Source organism: Bombina bombina, chromosome 1 (genome assembly GCF_027579735.1).
Source record: "Bombina bombina isolate aBomBom1 chromosome 1, aBomBom1.pri, whole genome shotgun sequence".
In the NCBI taxonomy this organism is placed as follows: Eukaryota; Metazoa; Chordata; class Amphibia; order Anura; family Bombinatoridae; genus Bombina; species Bombina bombina.
The window spans coordinates 1,471,032,272-1,471,054,807 of NC_069499.1; the positions used below are offsets into that span (position 1 = coordinate 1,471,032,272).

The 22,536-nt window shown below is 37.1% G+C and overlaps 1 protein-coding gene across 1 annotated transcript in view; it reads right to left on the reverse strand.

Moving 5' to 3' along the window:
• NPLOC4 (NPL4 homolog, ubiquitin recognition factor) overlaps positions 1-22,536 on the reverse strand; it is a gene marked incomplete in the record, with an annotated part of 180,935 nt that overhangs the window by 157,397 nt on the left and 1,002 nt on the right. Inside the window, 5 exon segments of the mRNA XM_053706905.1 lie at positions 3,609-3,703; positions 3,805-3,853; positions 8,020-8,202; positions 11,537-11,649; positions 13,153-13,233. Coding sequence (XP_053562880.1) covers positions 3,609-3,703; positions 3,805-3,853; positions 8,020-8,202; positions 11,537-11,649; positions 13,153-13,233 — 521 coding nt within the window.

Here is a 22,536-nt window from a genome sequence, read left to right on the forward strand (position 1 = left end):
AAGGAATTGGCTAGCATAAGCTTGTCAAATATATTCATCCAATGGAGTCGCTTAACTGTAAAGCCTCATCAAGAGACTCAACCCAGAACGCCGCAGCAGCAGTGACAGAAGCAATGTATGCAAGGGGCTGCAGGATAAAACCCTGTTGAATAAACATTTTTTATCCATTGGATCTAAAAAGCACAACTGTCCTCGTCAGAGGTAGTGGTACGCTTAGCTAGAGTAGAAACTCTTCTCTCCACCTTAGGAACTGTCTGCCAGAAGTCCCGTGTGGTGGTAACTATTAGAAAACATTCTTCTAAAAAATAGGAGGGGAAGAGAACGGCACACCTGGTCTATCCCATTCCTTATTAAAAAAAATTTTTAGTAAACCTCTTTAGGTATTGGAAAAACATCAGTACACACCGGCACTGCATATTATTTATCCAGTCTACACAATTTCTCTGGCCCTGCGATTGTACACATTCATTCAGAGCAGCCAAAGCCTCCCTGAGCAACAAGTGGAGGTTCTCAAGCATAAATTTTAAATGTAGAAATATCAGAATCAGGTTAAATCATCTTCCCTGAGTCAAAAAAAAAAAAAAAAAAATCACCCACAGACTAAGCATATTGTGAGGTAGTATCATACATGGTTCTTAAAGCGTCTGTATGCTCTGTATCTACCCCCAGAGCTAACTGCTTTCATTTAATTTCAGGTAGTCTGACTAATACTGCTGCCAGAATATTATTCACCACCTTTGCCATGTCTTGTAAAATAAACGCTATGGGCGCCCTTGATGTACTTGGCGCCATTTGAGCGTGAGTCCCTGAAGCGGGAGTCGAAGGGTCTGACACGTGGGGAGAGTTAGTCGGCATAACTTTCCCCTCGACAGAATCCCCTGGTAAAGAAACGCTATGGGTGCCCTTGATGTACTTGGCGCCATTTGAGCGTGAGTCCCTCAAGCGGGAGTCAAAAGGTCTGACACGTGGGGAGAGTTAGTCGGCATAACTACCCCCACGACAGAATCCTCTGGTGATAATGTTTTTAAAGACAAAAAATGATCTTTATTGTTTAACATGAAATCAGTACATCTGGTACACATTCTAAGATGGGGTTCCACCATGGCTTTAAAACATAATGAACACAGAGCTTCCTCTATGTCAGACATGTTAGAACAGACTAATAATGAGACTAGTAAGCTTGGAAAACACTTTAAATCAAGTTAACAAGCAAATATATAAAACGTTACTGTGCCTTTAAGAGAAACAAATTTTGCCAAAATTTGAAATAACAGTGAAAAAAAGGCAGTTAAACTAACAAAATTTTTACAGTGTATGTAACAAGTTAGCAGAGCATTGCACCCACTTGCAAATGGATGATTAACCCCTTAATACAAAAAACAGATTAACAAAACGAAAAATATGTTTTAAACAGTCATAACAGCTCCTACTTTTGAAGCCCTTTTGAGCCCTTCAGAGATGTCCTATAGCATGCAGGGGACTGCTGAGGGAAGCTGAATGTCACTGTTTGTAATTTTAACTGCACCAACTGTAACTTTTATACTATAACAGTGGAAATTGTTTCTATGCAAAATTTAAGCCAGCCATGTGGAAAAAACTTAGGCCCCAATAAGTTTTATCACCAAACATATGTTAAAAACGATTAAACATGCCAGCAAACGTTTTAAAACACATTTTTACAAGAGTATGTATCTCTATTAATAAGCCTGATACCAGTCGCTATCGCTGCATTTAAGGCTTTACTTACATTACTTCGGTATCAGCAGTATTTTCTTAGTCAATTCCATTCCTAGAAAAATATTTTACTGCACATACCTTATCTGCAGGAAAACCTGCACGCCATTCCCCCTCTGAAGTACCTCACTCCTCAGAATGTGTGAGAACAGCAAATGGATCTTAGTTACGTCTGCTAAGATCATAGAAAAACGCAGGCAGATTCTTCTTCCAAATACTGCCTGAGATAAACAGCACACTCCGGTGCCATTTAAAAATAACAAACTTTTGATTGAAGAATAAACTAAGTAGAAAGCACCACAGACTCTCACAACCTCCTATCTATGTTGAGGCTTGCAAGAGAATGACTGAATATGGCAGTTAGGGGAGGAGCTATATAGCAGCTTTGCTGTGGGTGGACTCTTGCAGCTTCCTGTTGGGAAGGAGAATATATTCCATAAGTAATGGATGATCCGTGGACTGGATACACTTAACAAGAGAAAAAGACCTGTGAGTGCCCTCTATTTGTCATATGGATACGTATAAAGAGAGATTGAGGAGTCACCCAGGAATTACAGAAAGAGAAGAAAGGTTGGAGTGCAGAATAATGTATGTATGTATGTATGTATGTATGTATGTATGTTACATACATACATACATACACACATATACACACACATTACACACACATAAAACATTCTGCTATGTGCAGAATATTGGAATGTGAAGTATTTACAGTAAATACACAGTATAACACTATTAAATACGAATATTGCATAAATATGCTTTTTCATCTACTTAAAAAAGGACATTAACTCAATTTTTTTCCTCATGATTCAGATAGAGAATACAATTTTAAACATTCCAATTTACTTCTATTATCTAATTTGCTTCCTTCTTTAGATATCCTATGTTGAAGAAATAGCAATGCACATGGGTGAGCCAATCGTGAGGCATCTATTCGCAACCACCAATCAGCAGCTACTGAGCCAATCTAGCTATGCTTTTCAGCAAAGGATATCAAGAGAATGGAACACATTAGATAATAGAAGTAAATTAGAAAGTTGTTTAAAATTGCATGCCGTTTCTAAATCATCAAATAAAACATTTGGGTTTCATGTCCCTTTAACTGCAAGGGCTACAAAGCACACACACAAATATACACATCTTTAGACATGTATGTGATCTCAATGTTAAAGCCCTTTGCATCCTTTTTTTCCCCTAACACCAGAGACCTTATATCTTAACCCTTATAACTTTTTTATGTAATTTTTCTTTAAATATTTTTATTAGATGGTGCTATTATAAGTGTAACTGTACTTTGTAATGTATTTTTGATGTGTTTTGCGACACTTTTTTGCGAAACAGTTAACCAGAGCTCTGAGGACACGTTATCCCGACGAGCGTCAACTTCAATTGCGCTCTAGCGTTCGTGTTTACTTTTAATACAAGCGGAAAACCTGACAAGCGCAAACAGCCACAATAAACCACTTTTCGCTCGCGCGTAACTGTTAGCACTCCACTCATAATTTGGCCCATAGTTAAACACAGAGCTGCTGAGCACTGCTGGTCCTGAGCAGAAATGGAATCTGATCCAAGCAGCAGGGCTAGCTGAACTAACATTATTTTGTGTATCAAAAATATACTTGTAGGGTGCCCATTTATTTGCCAAATAACAATTAGACCCTTGTACACATAACACGTAATTAATTGTGTTTGCAATTTCAGTACCAAGTGAATATCAGACAAAGTAATCTAAGGCGGCTTCTCAAATTACATTTTTAATAGTTATGCAGAAAACTAAGGTTATAATTCAAATAATGCTTTATCCATTACACATTGTGAAAAAGAAAAATATAGATATTAGAATAAGAAATATGCAGGAGGGTACTTACTTGTCTGCTCCACCGGTTAACTTCCTGATATAGGCATGAAAAGACATGTGCTTGACTGGAGGCTCCAGGTGGTTGAGATAATCTTCATCAAAAGGCTGCACAGCAATATATCAAACATGGTGGTCAGCATGTCATGGCGACAACAAAAAAATGCAAATGAAAGTGGATTCATAAAGACTTAAGATGCTGTAGTTACCTCTAGAGGAACGCAATGTACACATTTCCCCAGCAGTCCATGACGGCACCTTCGAAAAGGTAAAAGACAAATTATTGAATGAGTGCAGGACATGCCAGCTGATGCTGAAAATGAAAACTATTGTTTTGTGAATAAAAAAAAATTAAAAAAAAATGCAAGAGAGAAATACAATTTCAATAGAATGGGTTGTTGTATACATTTCTGTATCTTATTTTATCTTTACCATTTTACAAATGTCACTCAACAGATGCCCCATGACACACAAAATATTTATGGTGTGTTTGTCTAGTATTTCAGCAAACTAACACTATTTTCTAAAACTGTATGGTCCGTTAAAAAAACAGGGTTTGTTTACTTATTTCATGATTCAGATAGAGCATGCAACTTTAAACAACTTTCCAATGTATTACTATTATCAAAATTTGCTTTATTCTTTTAAAATACTTTGTTGAAAGGGCAGCAACACACTACTGGGAGCTAGCTGAACCAATAACAAGAGGCATATATGCATAGCCACCAGTTGGCTCCCAGTAGTGCATTTCTGCTTCTGAGCCCAACTAGGTATATGTTAAAGGATATCAAGATATCAAAGCAAATTACATTATAGAAGTAAATTAAAAAGTTGTGTAAAACTGAATGCTCTATCTGAATCATGAACATTTAATTTTAACTGTTCCTTTGAATGCAATTATTGCAAAAGAGTAAATCATACATCAGCACAGGGGTATGAAATGGCTCAGAAATACCTTAAGGGGAAAACAAATGCGTATAATGTCCTTTTAACTAGATCAATATATAGATATCAATTGCAAATGTTTAAAAGCAAGAAAATTACTAACTTAAACTGCCCCCTCTTTCCCTCTGGAGATTTGCATGACGTCATCAATGATATCACTAATGACATCACACATTAGAACATTAAGTTACATCATTACTGGTGACATCAATGATATATAGTATAATCTGTACCATCTAAGCCACTGGTTTTCAAACCTGTCCTCAAGCTTCCCTAACAGGCCCCATTTTGTGTATATCTGATCTGAAGCACAGGTGAAATAATCAGCTGATTAATAAACATGTTTATTTTACCTGCTCTCATCCAAGGTAATCCTAAAAACCAAGCCCCATGTCACCTTTCCATTCCCCCTCACATGCAACAACCTCATCTACTCACCTCCATTTCCCCCACACACAATTTGTTTATTTACCTCTGATGCCCTCTAATTCATCTTCTAAGCAACTTTTCCCTCACACCCTGCTCATCCTCTCAATACCACTAACCCCACACACCAGCCATTTCTTCAACCTCTCTTACCACCTCCCTGATATCCGGTATACTCCTCCCCTTCACCCCCTCATTCCGCTCTCCCTCACCCGCTGTCTGTTACACACAAACTCCTCTTTATCCTCTCACCCCGTCTTCTTTATACATAGCCCTGCTTGTCCTCTTAGTTCACTGCCCCCCTTATACATATATTGCCCAACCTCTTAGTCCCCTTCTCCCTTGCATACACATTCTCCTCATCCCCTCTACCTCACATATAACTCCTGCTCACCATTCAACACCACACTAATACACTTCTCTAGTGGCATCACCTATACTGTTACAAAAGTAATAGTTTTCACTAGTGATGTCAATGATGATGTGAAAGTTATTGTGTGATGTCATCAGTCATGCAAAGCTCCTAAGGGGGAAGTGGGAGCAGTTTAAGTTATAAAATGTCCTTGCTTATAAACGTTTGATAGAAAAACTCTCCTTTTAAAGTATGTTTTTTTACCAATTAATCTCCTTGTTAAAAAAAAAAAAACAAAAAAAAAAACATTCTCTAATTATTATTTTTTGTTAATTTTACTTCAGCAAGAATAGGAATTACTATAGATTATATTATATATTACATTACAACTGCAAGCAAAAGGCAGACCTAAGCTGCTTTACTACTTTAACACAACTCATAAGAACCAGCAAAATGGGTAAGTTATAGGAGTCCCCTGTGTGTGTTTCAAGCTCTCTTACAACTCATTATATTCTGTAACCATTTTACACTTGCAGGTCTCACTGATTTAACTTGCCAGCTGTATTAAGGCGAAGTTTATTCAAAGTTCCCAGTATACTCAATTACCTGAAAGAAAAGTAATAGACATGTACATTCAGATTATTTGGATTGTTTCGAATGCTGAAAGTGTTGGCCGCAAGTCACATTTAGCAATTTTCAGAGCAATACACTAAGAACCGGATTTGCACAGATCTTAGTGTGTTGCACTTTCAAAAGTATAAACCCAGCTCAGAAAAAAAAAAAGACAAATGCAGCTTACAGACTTCATCTTCATCATTCGGATCGGCCCAAAATAGTCAACTGCACGTCTAAAAAGTAAAGTTACTAAACTATTGGCAAATACAAGTTAAACTTTAGTGAAAACATATTTTAGTTTCATTTGCGTTTGCTGCAAAATGAGAATTTATATCAGTACCAGGTGCTTCCCTGTCTCTCCTGTAAGATTTTGTATCCCAGAGAGCTTCAACACTTTCTACGGAAGGCAGATCTCATCTTTCTGGGACTTCCAGGGTCTGCTTTTTTTTTTTTTTTATTAAAAAAAAAAAAGGGGACAAGATTCAAATGTTGAATCACTTGAAAGTGATGCAGCATATCTGTAAAAAGTGAACTAAAATTTATCACCTGAACATGTCAATGTAAAAAATGAAGATATTCGATTTTAATAAATCCTCAGTAGCCACATTCCATTGTAAAAAAATAAAATGCATCCAATCAAGGTGATTGTCCCCATAGTTGCAAAAAAAAGTGTTCATCTGTCATGTGCAGCAGAGTCATTCTATTTCCCTTTTTAGGAAGTTTATTATGAAATTTTGTGCTTTTTCAGTGAAATCCCAAGAGATTACAGTAAAGAAATGATGATACTGATTGCAGGCTCCCCCTGCTGACAGACTCCTGCACTGCAGCAACATTGACAATGTGCTGAAGATGATGTACTCTACTAAGTGTGTAAGGGTAGGTATAATTAGTGAGTGGGAGATAGATATACATACACACATTTTGCAGAAATTGTGACCATAGAGTGCATGTGTGTGTGTGCGCGCGTCTCTTAAAAGGGACAGTCTAGTCCAAAATAAACTTTCATGATTCAAATAGGATATGTAATTTTAAACAACTTTCCAATTTATTTTTAGCACCAATTTTGCTTTGTTCTTAGTTGAAAGCTAAACCTAGGAGGTTCATATTCTAATTTCTTAGACCTTGAAGGCCGCCTCTTATCTGAATGCATTTTAAGAGGTTGTCACCACTAGAGGGTGTTAATTCATTTGTGTCATATAGATAACATTGCGCTCACGCACGTGGAGTTACCTAGGAGTCAGCACTGATTGGCTAAAATGCAAGTCTGTCAAAAGAACAAATAAGGGGGCAGTTTGCAGAGGCTTAGATACAAGGTTATCACAGAGGTAAAAAGTGTATTACTATAACTGTGTTGGTAATGCAAAACTAGGGAATGGGTAATAAAAGGGATTATCGAACTTTTAAAACAAAAATTCTGGTGTAGACTGTCCCTTTAAAATCATCAGAGTCTAGACACAATGTAAGTAACGGTAATAATCATCACTAATAAATCACTTGAAGGGACAGTCTACTTCAGAATTTGTATTGTTTGAAAAGATAGATAATCCCTTTATTACCTATTCCCAGTTTTGCATAACCAAAGCTATACTTTTTACCTCTGTGATTACCTTGTATCTAAGCCTCTGCAGATTGCCCCCTTATCTCAGTGCTTTTGACAGACAAGCATTTTAGCCAATCAGAACTGACTCATAATTAACGCCACAGGAGTGAGCACAATGTTATCTATATGGAACACATGAACTAGCGATGTCTAGCTGTGAAAAGCTAATACAATGCACTGCGATAGCTTCTTCAAGGGCTTAGAAATTAGCATACGAGTCTACCTAGGTTTAGCTTTTAATAAAGAATACCAAGGGAACAATGCAAATTTGATGATAAAAGTAAATTGGAAAGTTGTTTAAAATTGCATGCCCTATCAGAATCATGCAAGTTTTATTTTGACTAGACTGTCCCTTTAAACATAATCAGCTAACCATAGGTGTGTTGTGTGTAGTTATATACTATACTAATACTAGGGATATTGAAAGCACACATACTAACAGATACATCCTAGGATAGCTAGGCATGGTCTGCACTCTGTACGTACAGCTGAGGATCTCTGTTTCTGTAGATCTTTCCATCCTGTTTGCTCAAGTACTGGTCAATGTCATCTTCCAACACTTGTTGAGCACTCATGGGTCGTGAAACCAAAACACTTGCAGACATGTCCATGACTTCTGAGGAAGTGCCAGGAGAACTTGATGGAAACAAAAACAGTACGTCCCCATGTCTGCAAGATACAAAAGTATAAGCAATCCAATATAGTAGCTATGGAAATGAGATTTATTAATCAAAGACACCTAAACAATGGAAAAGTATATGTTCAATGACTAAACAGATAAAGATTACATTTTTTGTAGTAAATTGTAAGTTTGAAAAGTTTCAAAATAAAATTACATTACTGTAAGCAACAGATTTTTTTTTTAATTCAAAATACAGATTTAAAATAAATAAAATTACTTCCCACTGGTAACAACTAGTGTTCTCCACAGAAAATGTTGCCAGCCGGGAGGCATTATGAAGTAGCTGGATGTGGGCAATGTAATTAAAGACAGTAGAACTGCATAATCAACAAATCAAGAATACAAAGACAGTACAATAGCACTTTCATTTCAAACAAGCAGATATTTTAAAAATGTCCTATTTCGACGCCCTCTGTATAATGTGACAGCCAGTGGGGGCTCCTCCATAGTGTGTTTGAAGAAAAGAAAAAAAGTTTTTTTTTGTTTTTTTTTTTAACCGCACATGCTGTAGAGTCTAGAAGCCTGGCATACCCATTCACACTTATTTCTAAGTGCCTGCAGGACCGCTCAAACCCAGCCCCTATCCTTTCCTAATCACGTTTTTTTGAGACGCAGACGTCACCACTCACCAGGTCACATGCCGACAGGCGATGAGGCTCCTCCTTTCCTTGTCGGCGCAAAAACACAGAGCGGGCTAGTCTTTGAGCTGTGAGGAGCTCCTTTAGATGTTTTTTTAAAAAAAGTTTGTTTTTAAAAAAAAAAAAAAAATAAGCAGCAGTTAACTGCTGCAGACAGGAAACCTTTTAGTCTTTAGTCAGACTGCTACATGTACTTGCATTAGCAGCCACTCCGTTTGTTTTGGCTTTGTCAGTTCTTTTAAATATATGAAAACGTGGTGGAAGAGGATAGAGGTAGAGAAAATATATATATAAACCCCCATTTGATTAACCCACGAGCCGCCACTGGTGACAGCCATCATTATATATGAATACATTGAACTCTTGCCATGCTCAGTAGGAGCTGGTGCGTATTTAAAAAAAAGACTGTGCACAAATAACAGAGGTTAGGAAAAAATTTAAAATTGCATATTCTATCTAAATAATCAAAATCAATGATTAATTTAGTGTCTCTTAAAATAAAAATAGCTTTTTTGTGAGAAACTGTGCAAGTTTCCATGTGCGCAGTTTACTACATCAGTTCACTGACTGGTATTTCCTTGTTAGTAAAACCCAACACTTCTGATCAATAGTTTTTAATATATTGATTCTGCTGGGTATGCTCTTACCTGCTGCAGCACAGTAGTACCACATTAAAGTGCAATCTAAGCCAGCTTGGCTTTGCACTCACGAGATTGTGCTTCCATAGGCTCCAATGGGAGCCTCGTTATGATGCTGTCAAACACGGCACAGAACCTAGCGCAGCGATTGCCAGCAAAGTGTAAATATATATGTATATGAATATATACATAAATATGTATGTGTTTATATACACATTAAGCATATACATATATATTTTGAGCAATAACACAATCCCCATAGGGCGCAATGTAAAGGCACTTTTTTATCTAACACCCCACATCCGCAAACTTTAAGCCCTTAAAACAGCTTTGTGTAGTTATTTATAAAACTAAAAATGCTGTTTTTCTCTAGCTAGCTACGAAGGGCTGTTTGTTTCATAAAGAACCCTGCATAGCTAGATACAGACCTTTATTAAAAAATAATTCTCAAAAAAATCCCCCAAAGATAATTTCCCTTTATGCCGGTATAGTGAAGCTATAACTTGAAATCATAAACACAGAGCGCAACCAAATTCAAAGTAGCGTATGCATTTATTTTTACTAGACACACAAAAATGTCCACTTACTAGATTAAAAACAATACAAGCTCATCAAAACTGTCATTGCAGCTTCTGTACAGAGGTTAAAGAGTCCCAGTAGATCCTTCTGAACTGCTCGACTCCGTCACCGGTACTGGTATGAAAAACTCTGTCTGCTGCCTTGTGATGTGGAAATGACCTGGAGCAGGTAAATACCAAACTGACCATGATACTCTTGATAAAGTCTGCACAAAAGATAGATGAAATGAGTAGGGGAAAACAGTACTGCGTAACACCTGATCTCCACAGGCAGCAGATGGAGGATTTGATACCAGTACCGGTGACAGAGTGGAGCAGTGCCGAGGGATCTACTTGGACTCGGTAACCTCTGTACAGAAGCTGCAGTGACAGTTTTGATGAGCTTGTATTGTTTTTGGTCTAGTAAAAGGACATTTTTGTATGCTAGTAGAAATAAATGCATACGCTACTTTGAATCCAGTTGCGCTCTGCGTTTATGATTTCAGATTTTGCTTTGTGTATTGGACGTTTCTACAACGCTTCAAGACAAGAGCTGCACCAGGGGATTCATAAACTATTACACACAGAATAAAGGCGTTATTTTAACATTGCACTAACATCCTATTGCCCGAGACTGGGTGCAAGACTGAAGTGACTATACTTTTTTTTTTCTTGTTTTATTTCCACAAGGATTTTATTGTGCTTTTATCCGATAGCAACACATGCAGTATATATTGCACTGTTTTGTTCTAATGTTTGAAGCTATAACTTATATAGAAAATGAAACTGAATAGTGATGGGATAAATTAACCAGACAGTAGACTGCCTTATAGTGAGGAATAGAAAACTTTGCTAAAGAGGAACTATTGCTAGAAGGGGTATCATAAAAGCGTTTTTTCTGCCCAGTGTTAGACACAGCTTTGTTGAGGAATGATAGATTTTAGGCTTCATAACCAAAGCAAAGGTTTTTAAATGGGTCAGCAAATGACATACAGAGTATCAAAATAACAAAGACGGTGCAGCAGCAAGGTTATGCAGTAGTTGGAGATAGGAAGTTAACCATTTGAAGCATTTAAAGAGAAGAGCTTGATCCATTACCATGTGTAGAAGAATACGTAAGGAAATATAGCCCTTTTGAAAGTAGTGAGTAGATTGTTACTTGATTGAAGATACAATAAAAATTGTTCACGAAACAAATGTTGTAGAGCATCATTCTTTTATCATTTAGAACAATGGTTTTGCTGACACACAATGGCACCAGTCATGCGCTTTGAGCATTTCCAATGAATTCTATGCTATTCTGACACTGTCGGTACCAAGCTGATCAATAATCAAATAATTATTCAGAATTGCACTACAGATTGAGACTATAGAACACTACTGCCCTTTAGGTAGATAATGTTAAGATTTACTAGATCCCTTCCCACACACACAAGAAATAAGAGAATAAAAATATATAAATGTTGTTGAGATATCTCTGACTCTTACTTGATTTTCAGTAAATTGAGAGATTTGTTTGGAGAAGCAGAAATTTCCCCTGTCCGGTTTCTGTTTAGATAAACAGAGAAACCATTATTTATGAAACCAAACTCTTTAGCTACCTGTAGAAAGAAAAAAAAAAAAAAAAAAAGCAGAAAGACAAGATTAGAAATACAATATCACAAAACATAAAAATGACTGCCATTAGTTTAGTTTTCAAAAGAACGTACACACCCTAGCCTAGTGGAAGATAAAACACTACTCATCATTTTGCAATTACTCATTTTATGAACGAGGGTCTGAGTTCCTAATTTCAAAATGAAGACAACAATGACACAAAAATATTTAAACTCTGTTTCTATATGATCCATCTCAAAAGGTAGCACACCATAAATATAGAATAGACAAAGAGGAATAGACCAATATGCTAATAAAATAAATACACAAACTAAAATTAACAAGTTAGATTTCAGAAATAATTATATATATTTTTTTTATTTTTAAACCCCATCTTTTTACAACCAAGACAGTCAGAAAATAAACAAATGTAATATACATTAACGCAAAGCTATAGGTGCGGTCTTAAAGGTAATTATTACAAAAGATAGAGGGGATGTGCTGCCAAATAAATATAGGTTCAAGATTTATTAAGGTATGAAGTTCTCCAAGATTTCAAATCGTATGCTGTCCGTTATTTTCAGTATGGTCATAACATTTATTTTTATCTGCTTTGGTTATAGTTTCTCTGGTACATTTATTTATGGTGTGTTTTTGAAATATTCAGTACCATCAAGTGTCTTCTGATATGTGGGGGAGTGGATCTCTATTGTGCTATACGGAGAGAAGACAAGATGCAGCATCATCTTACAGCAACACCAGAAAGACAGCTGGCACAGCTTTTACTTTAATTAATAAAGGACTGGAAGGCTATTGTTTGTGTCCTGACCTTACTGCTATAGCAGTAATGGTAGATATTTACCATAGCACTAACTGATCTGCAATGAGCTCATATCAAGTTGTGCATGCAGCTTAGCACTGGTGGGACTTTTACAGGATGTGTTAAAAAGGAAATAAACGTCAATGACCAAAAATCAATTTGAAGTTCATGAAAAGAAAAGTAAACCCATAGAAGTGTGTACAACTACTTTGGTAAGAATAAAAAGTTCTTGTACGTGCAACGTGATATAGCAAAGGGACACGAAACCCACATTTTTTTTTCTTTCAGGATTTAGATAAAAGTACATTGGAAACTTTTTTTAAATTGTATTCTCTTATCAAATTTGCTTCATTCTCTTGTTATTCTTGTTGAAGAGATATCTAGATAGGTAGCGTGCACATGTACATGACAGGAAATAGAGCTGCCATCTACTGCTCTTGCTAATGTATAACATTATTGCAAAACTGCTGCCATATAATGCTGCAGACACGTGCACACTCCTAAACTTACCTTCCTGCTTTTCAACAAAGGATAACAAGAAAACTAAAAAGTGGATAATAGAAGTAAATTGGAAAGTGGTTTAAAATTGTATGTTGAATCATGTAAGAAATAATTGGGGTTGTATGGCTACAAATAATCACACAAAAAACATGCAGCTTTACACCGAGGATGTCATGAGAAAACATACTTTTTTAAGAAACGTGGCTGCAGTTTCCCGCTTGCTTGCGATAATGCGTTTGACTCCTTCAGGAGACTGGATACGGATAGTCTGCAAAGGGGAAAATACATCAATAATTCAAGCGTCAAAACAAAATGTTCTTTCTCGTTTATAAGTATATCCCACATCAGAATTTCATAGACAGAAAGTTCCACTAGTATACTGCAGTTTCTTACTAGTCTGGTACAAGACAATCATGCTTTCCTCTAACATTAAACAGATTAGTACTTTTTCTATCCTGAGCAAAGACTCAGTGTTATTTAATTGCATTTGTGACTTAGCACGGCAGGCTGTAAATCAATACCTGGGCTCTTTCAGTGAGACTTCCGGCAAGGCGGCTGGTCGCTCACTGTTGTGTAAGTTACTGGTTATGATGACAGTGTGAAATTGCACGTGTTCAAGAACCAGTGATAATGCACTGCGCATGTGCTAGGAACCGCAGGCATTCACGGACACAGCACCTAGGCAGCCCTCTGTGATAAGACTCGTATAATGAATCTCACAGGGAGCATGGAAATACTTATAAATTACATTTGCCAAAAATAGACATACAAAAAAAAATAGAAGCCAATTGATTTTTTTTGTTAGTTCACATAAAACACTTGCATTACTAAAAAATATGGCTGTACTGTCTCTTAAAAAAAATTTTTTGAAAAGATTATATTTTGAACAATAAAGCTTGTTCCAAAAGATATGATACTGCTGCATTCTCTAGTGTTGATATATAATATGCAATAGGAATGCATGCATAATTAGGTTTATTATACTTTGTCTTGATAAGAAATCAACACACAGTTTTAAACTTGAAGAACAATACTAATGCTCTAATTGGTTGCCTGTAATTTTAACACTAGTGACCCTACAACTATATGTGTTTAAACCAGCAAATGGGTTAACACACTGTTAAAGTAACACTCAGTTAGATAACATTGCTGTGCAGCTAGGTAAGGAAAAAAACACTTGACTGGCTTGGCAGCAGTTTCCGCTCAGGAACAACAAATGGGTTAAACACAGAGTTGTAGGGTCGCTAGTGTTAAAATTCCATTGTATTCACCATAATAGGCCTTTAAAGGGACACTGAACCCAAATTTTTTCTTTTGTGATTCAGATAGAAAGTTGCTTAAAATTGCATGCTCTAACTGACTCATGTTATCAAATTGTTTTCATTCTCTTGGTATCTTTATTTGAAATGCAAGAATGTAAGTTTAGATGCCGGCCCATTTTTGGTGAACACACTGTTGTTCTTGCTGATTGGTGGATAAATTCACCCACCAATAAACAAGTGCTTTCCATGGTTCTGAACCCAAAAAATAGCTTAGATGCCTTCTTTTTCAAATAAAGAAAGCAAGAGAACGAAGAAAAATGTATAATAGGTGTAAATTAGAAAGTTGCTTAAAATTGCATGCTCTATCTGAATCACGAAAGAAAAAAATTTGGGTTCAGTGTCCCTTTAAGGTCATTATCCACTTACCAGTAGCTGAGAAGAGCAATAATGCAGGAGGTGAAATGTCCATTGCCTATAATTTGTTTCTATGCTGTGGCCAAACTCTGGCTCACTATGATTGGTTTAAGTGGATTCCTGTAATTGGTCACTTTCTAGTAGTCACTGTCATGATAGTGTAATGATTTAATAGGTGAAATATTTTCCCTTTGCCTATTTTGAAAACAGTCACATTCTGACATTCACTCCGAGGGGACACTGATAGGATGCCTGTAACTCTCACTTCTTTATGGTGATAGCCGTCTCCCACATATAACGTAATACACTATATGCTGGGGTGTTGTATTTTGTTATCTGGTAATCTGTGTGTGTATAGTATATTTCATTCTCCCGAGATACACAATCTCTGTGTTAGCTAGGTGTAACATTCACTGTAATATGCCACTCACCCAAGGTATTACTTTGTGCCACCCTGATAAGATGGGAAGTTTGTATCACTTTCTTAAATAAACAAATCTCAATACTCCAGTTTAAGTTGTTTTTTTTGTTCCTGCCAAGGTGATACTCAGATGTATGGCACCAAGGTGGAGGTCATACCACTCAAAGTGTGGGGGTTTATCTGATTTACTCGGCCACATACGCACAATATGAGTAGCTCTAGTTAGAGCAACAAAGAACTTTATAGAACCTGCCTTTGACTTTGTAAATAGTTTATAGAGGCCACTTTTACTTGGTGAGGGGGTACTGCCATCCCTCTTTAGTAATATACAGCGCCAACAATGAGGGCAAGTGGTTTCTTTGTTAAATGAGGTGATATAGTCTCAATTGAATAGAAGTACTTTATCTGTCACTCTTGTGATGTGACACAGTCTCCATCAACAGATTCTTTTTTCTTTTTTTTTTTTTTTTTTTTTTTTTTTTTTATCTGTCACAATCCTAAAGCAATTCTCAATTTCACTTTCAGGGTCACTACAACAAATTGTATACAAGGCATGCCGCTTTCTCCAGTTTAAAGGGACAATGAAGGGACAGTAAGCATTCTGAGATTGTATTATAACATTTTATTATGTGTAGTGCAGTGCTTGACAAATGTTGTTAAAAATTAGGAGCCAGTAAGAATATTTAGGAGCCAGGCATATTTTTAGGAGCCAAACTGTTGGATTTGTATATAGATATATGGAGAATAACCCAAAAAGTTAGGAGCCAGGAGTAAAATTATAGGAGCCAGTGGCTACCAGGCTCCTGGGTTTGTCGAGCCCTGGTGTAGTGACATAATATTGCAATGCAATTTAAATAATTTATTTTCTCACCTTTTCCAACTGGGAGCATTGAATGTGCACGTGGCTATTTTCATAATCCTAGCCCTGACATATTTTCTATAACTGGCTTCGGGAGATTATAAAAATAAAAAAAAAGGAACAATGGACATTTTGCTAACAAAATGAAAGTGGCTAGCTCCAGTAACAAGTCCTAATTGACTCCTACAAATAAGGCAAGTGGCAGAGGGAGTTTGGCTATTGAAAATCAGTTGCAGCAAACAAGACATCAATATATTTACATTTTTTTCACACTGACCTAGTTAATTAATAGCAAGACAGCAGAAAGTATTGTAATTACAAAGCGATTACTATCCCTTTAAACTCCAAATGTAATTCTCCTTAACCCCTTAATGATCAAAGCACTTTTCCATTTTCTGTCCGTTTGGGACCAAGGCTATTTTTACATTTCTGCGGTGTTTGTGTTTAGCTGTAATTTTCCTCATACTCAATTACTGTACCCACGCATATTATATACCGTTTTTCTCGCCATTAAATGGGCTTTCTAAAGATACCATTATTTTCATCATATCTTATAATTTACTATAAAAAAAATTATAAAATATGAGGAAAAAATGGAAAAAAACGCAGTTTTTCTAACTTTGACCCCCAAAATCTGTTGCAGATCTACAACCACCAAAAAACACCCATGCTAAATAGTTTCTAAATTTTGTCCTGAGTTTAGAAATACCCAATGTCTACATGTTCTTTGCTTTTTTTGCAAGTTATAGGGCAATAAATACAAGTAGCACTTTGCTATTTCCAAACCACTTTTTTTCAAAATTAGCGCTAGTTACATTGGAACACGGATATCTGTCTGGAATCCCTGAATATCCCTTGACATGTATATATATTTTTTTAGAAGACATCCCAAAGTATTGATCTAGGCCTATTTTGGTATATTTCATGCCACCATTTCACTACAAAATGCGATCAAATAAAAAAAAAAAAAATGTTCACTTTTTCACAAATGTTTTCACAAACTTTAGGTTTCTCATTGAAATTATTTACAAACAACTTGTGCAATTATGGCATACATGGTTGTAAATGTTTCTCTGGGTTCCCCTTTGTTAAAAAATAGCAGACATATATGGCTTTGGCATCGCTTTTTGGTATTTAGAAGGCCGCTAAATGCCGCTGCGCACCACACGTGTATTATGCCCAGCAGTGAAGGGGTTAATTAAGGAGCATGTAGGGAGCTTGTAGTTTTAATTTTAGCTTTAGTGTAGTGTAGTAGACAACCCAAAGTATTGATCTAGGCCCATTTTGGTATATTTCATGCTACCATTTCACCGCCCAATGCGAACAAATAAAAATAAAACGTAAAATTTTCCCAATTTTAGGTTTCTCACTAAAATTTACAAACAGCTTGTGCAATTATGGCATAAATGGTTGTAAAAGCTTCTCTGGGATCCCCTTTGTTCAGAAATAGCAGACATATATGGCTTTGGCTTTGCTTTTTGGTAATTAGAAGGCAGCTAAATGCTGCTGCGCACCATACGTGTATAATGCCCAGCAGTGAAGGGGTTAATTAGGGAGCTTTTAGAGAGCTTGCAGGGTTAATTTTAGCTTTAGTGTAGGTATCAACCTCCCACATGACACATCACACCCCCAGATCCCTCCCAAACAGCTCTCTTCCCTCCCCCACCCCACAATTGTCCCCGCCATCTTAAGTACTGGCAGTAAGTCTGCCAGTACTAAAATAAGAGGGTTTTTTTTTTTGGGGGGGGGGGGGGTTTAAATAATTCTGTTCTGTAGTATCCTCCCTTAGCCCCCAACCTCCCTGATCCCCCCCAAACAGCTCTCTAACCACCCCTCTCTCTCTACCTTATTGCGCCATATTGGGTACTGGCAGCTGTCTGCCAGTGCCCAGTTTGAAATCAAATATGGTTATTTTTATTTATTTTTAAAAAAAAATACTATTTTCTGTAGTGTAGCTGCCCTCCCTCAACCCCCAACCCCTGCCAGATCGCTAAATATTTTTTAAATGCCCACCCTCACTCCCACCGAGTACCACCATTGTTCCATAGTGTAGGGGTTCCCGCCCGCCCGCGCGCGCGCGCACCCGCTCCCGTGCATGCGCGCGCGCACCCGCTCTCGATCCCGCCCCCCTTCCCACCGATGGTCGCCCACCCGCCTCCCTGGGTAAGCTCCCACCCACCAACGAACATGGCCATCAATGGCCGATGCAGAGAGGGCAACAGGGTGGCTCTCTCTGCATCGGACGGCTAAAAAAATGTTATAGCAGGATGCCTCAATATTAAGGCATCACTGCTATAACATGAAAGCAGTTGGAAGTGATCAGGATCGCTTCCACTGCTTTCAAAGACCAACGACGTACAGGGTACGTCCTTGGTCATTAACTGCATTTTTTTGCAGGACGTACCCCATACGTCGTTAAGGGGTTAAAATAACGTAATTGAAATAAAAGAACACAGCAGTATATATGTACAGGTGAAACTCGAAAAATTAGAGTATCGTGCAAAAGTTCATTTATTTCACTAATGCAACTTAAAAGGTGAAACTAATATATGAGATAGACTCATTACATGCAAAGCAAGATAGTTTAAGCCGTGATTTGTCATAATTGTGATGATTATGGCTTACAGCTCATGAAAACCCCAAATCCACAATCTCAGAAAATTAGAATATTACATGCAATCAATAAAACAAGGATTGTACATAGAACAATATCGGACCTCTGAAAAGTATAAGCATGCATACTGTATGTACTCAGTACTTGGTTTGGGCCCCTTTTGCAGCAATTACTGCCTCAATGCGGCGTGGCATGGAAGTTATCAGCCTGTGGCACTGCTGAGGCGTTATGGAAGACCAGGATGCTTCAATAGCGGTCTTCAGCTCTTCTGCATTGTTCGGTCTCATGTCTCTCATCTTTCTCTTGGCAATGCCCCATAGATTCTCTATGGGGTTCAGGTCAGGCGAGTTTGCTGGCCAATCAAGCACAGTAATCCCACGGTCATTGAACCAGGTTTTGGTGCTTTTGGCAGTGTGGGCAGGTGCCAAGTCCTGCTGGAAAATGAAGTCGGCATCCCCATAGAGCTCGTCTGCGGAAGGAAGCATGAAGTGCTCCAAAATCTCCTGGTAGACGGCTGCATTGACCCTGGACTTAATGAAGCACAGTGGACCAACACCAGCAGATGACATGGCTACCCAAATCAACACAGACTGTGAAAACTTCACACTGGACTTCAAGCATCTTGCAGTGTGTGCCTCTCCATTATTCCTCCATACTCTGGGACCTTGATTTACAAATGAGATGCAAAATTTGCTCTCATCAGAAAAGAGGACTTTGGACCACTGAGCAACAGACCAGGTCTGTTTTTCTTTAGCCCAGGTAAGACGCTTCTGACGTTGTTTGTTGTTCAGGAGTGGCTTGACAAGAGGAATATGACATTTGAAGCCCATGTCCAGGATCCGTCTGTGTGTGGTGGCTCTTGATGCACTGACTCAAGCCTCAGCCCACTCCATGTGAAAGCCCCCAACACTTTTGAATGGCCTTTTCCTGACAATCCTCTCCAGGCTGCGGTCACCCCTGCTGCTTGTGCACCTTTTTCTTCCACACTTTTCCCTTCCACATAACTTTCTATTAATGTGCTTTGATACAGCACTTTGGGAACATCCAACTTCTTTTGCAATTACCTTTTGAGGCTTTCCCTCCTTATGGAGGGTGTCAATGATGGTTTTCTACACAACTGTCAGGTCAGCAGTCTTTCCCATGATTATGATTCCTACTGAACCAGACTGAGAGACCATCTAAAGGCTCAGGAACCCTTTGCAGGTGTTATGGCTTAATTAGCTGATTAGAGTGGGACACTTTGAGCCTTTTGCACCTTTTCACAATATTCTAATTTTCTGAGATTGTAGATTTGGGGTTTTTATAAGCTGTAAGCCATAATCATCACAATTATGACAAAATCACGGCTTTAACTATCTTGCTTTGCATGTAATGAGTCTCTCATATATTAGTTTCACCTTTTAAGTTGCATTAGTGAAATAAATTAACTTTTGCACAATATTCTAAACAGCTACATACTACACACAATGACTGCTTAGAGCAACAAACTCATTTATAGCTCTCTCTAACTGGCCACAATCAATTGAGATAATATAAACATGCTCACCAGGTTTATGCAGTAGGATGCTAGCACATTGTGCAGAATTGTACAAACAATACAGTTTAAAATGCATTTAAAACTTTATTTAAAATGCAGATTGTTTGTAATTCTTAATTTGTTGTATATATTCTGTGTGGTTATATAAAGCATTACTATAACATCCTTTTAACAGTCTGTTACTCAAGATGAAAACATCTGCACTTACACAAGGAAAAGGTTTATCTGTCACTCAATATTGAATGGTTACTTTTGCTTGAATACTCAATTTTTGTCACTAGATGCATGGTTTGTCCCCTTATTGCTGTTATGCTCCTTTCCATTTTCATTGGTGAAGCATTTCCTTATTTTTTTTTTGTTGCCATATCATACTGTTTTTGTCTTGAGTGAGAAATTTGGTTTCCTTAAGGGACATAATACTTATATGCTAAATCACTTCAAAATGTGATGCAGAATAACTGTAAAAAGCTGACAAGAAATTATCACCTGAGCATCTCTATGTAAAAAAGGAAGATTTTACCTCAAAATTTCTTCAGCTCACCAGAGTAAGTGCTGTGTAAACAGTTATACTTCAGCTGCTGTCCAGCAACAGCAGTGCTGAGGTAATGCTTTGCCTTTACTGAAATCTCATGAGATTTCATAGAACTTACTTAAACTGAATAGGAAAATAACATGACTGTGCCTGCACATGACAGATGCACACTCTGTAGCATCCTGACTGGCTGCTTCAAGGGATAGTAGACACAAAAAAAATGATAGATAATCCCTTTATTTACCATTCCCCAGTTTTGCATAATCAACACATATAGAAATATACATTTTTCCTCTGTAATTACCTTGTATCTAAGCTTCTGCAGACTGCCTCATCTCAGATCTTTTGACAGACTTGCATTTCAGGTAATTAGTGCTGACTCTTAAATAACTTCACGTGCATGAGCAAAGTGTTATCTATATGAAACACATGAACTAATGTCCTCTAGCTGTGAAAAACTGTCAAATGCATTCAGGTGAGAGACGACCTTCAAGGTCTTAGAAATTAGCATGAGTCTACCTAGGTTTAGCTTTCAACTAAGAATAACAAGGGAACAAAGCAAATTTGATGATAAAAGTAAATTAGAAAGTTTTTTAAAATGACATGCCCTATTTGAATCATGAAAGTTTAATTTGGACTTAAAGGGACACTAAACCCAATTTTTTTCTCTCTTTATTCAGATAGATTATGCAGTTTTAAGCAACTTTCTAATTTACTCCTATTATCAATTTTTCTTCGTTCTCTTACTATCTTTATTTAAAAAGCAGGAATGTGATGCATAGGATCCGGCCCATTTTTGGTTGAGAACCTGGGTTATGCTTGCTTATTGGTGGGTAAATGTAAGCCTCCAATAAGCAAGTGCTAACCATGGTGCTAAACCTAAAATGGGCTGGCTGCTAAGATTTACATTCCTGCTTTTAAAATAAAGATAGCAAGAGAACAAAGAAAAATTAATAGAAGTAAATTAGAAAGTTGCTTAAAATTCTCTATCTGAATCATGAAAGAAAAAAATTTGGGTTCAGTGTCCCTTTAAGGTCTCTTTACAGTAGGGTGTGAATACTTAGGAAATGTGAGGTCAAATATCTTCCTTTTTTACATAGAGATGTTTATGTGATATCTTCTAGTCTGCTTTTTACAGCTGTTGTGCATCACTTTCAAGTGTTTCAACATTTGGGTATCACGTCCCTTTAACTGTGCTAGTTTCTAAGGGAACACTAAAGCAACAGTTACAGTATAAGGTTCAGGTCACCCTTTTATTGGGACAATGAACACCTTGCAATTAAAAGACACCTTTGTTATATTTCTATAGAATAACATCAGCTAACGAAGTCTAAGATTTTAAAAACAAATTAAGATCTTGTTTCTGCAAATGATTTTCAATATCCAAACTCCATCCACCACTAACCTTATTTGGAACACCCAACCCAAGCTTGAGTCTGCAGACAAGGCTTGTCAAAGTGCACTGCTTTACAGCTATTATCATTTTTTAACATATGTAGCAAGGTTAGCCTTGAAAAGTTTGCAGTGTGAATTTAAATCTCTGAAAACTAGAAAATACAATATTTAAATTACATGAAAATTGAACAAAATAACTAATCCAAGCATGCTGCAAAGTTGTTTTACTATGCATAACTTAAAGGGACATGAAACCCAACATTTTTCTTTCATGATTTAGCTAGAATATACAATTTTAAACAACTTTCCAGTTTACTTCTATTATCAAATTTGCTTAATTATCTTAGTATCACTTGTTGAAGGAGCAGCAATGCACTACTGGTTTCTAACTGAACACAAAGGTGAGCCAATGACAATCGGTATACAGTATATATATATATATATATATACACACACACACACATATACATACACGCAGCTACCAATCAGCTGCTCCTGAACTTACCTAGATAAACCTTTCAGCAAAGGATAACAAGA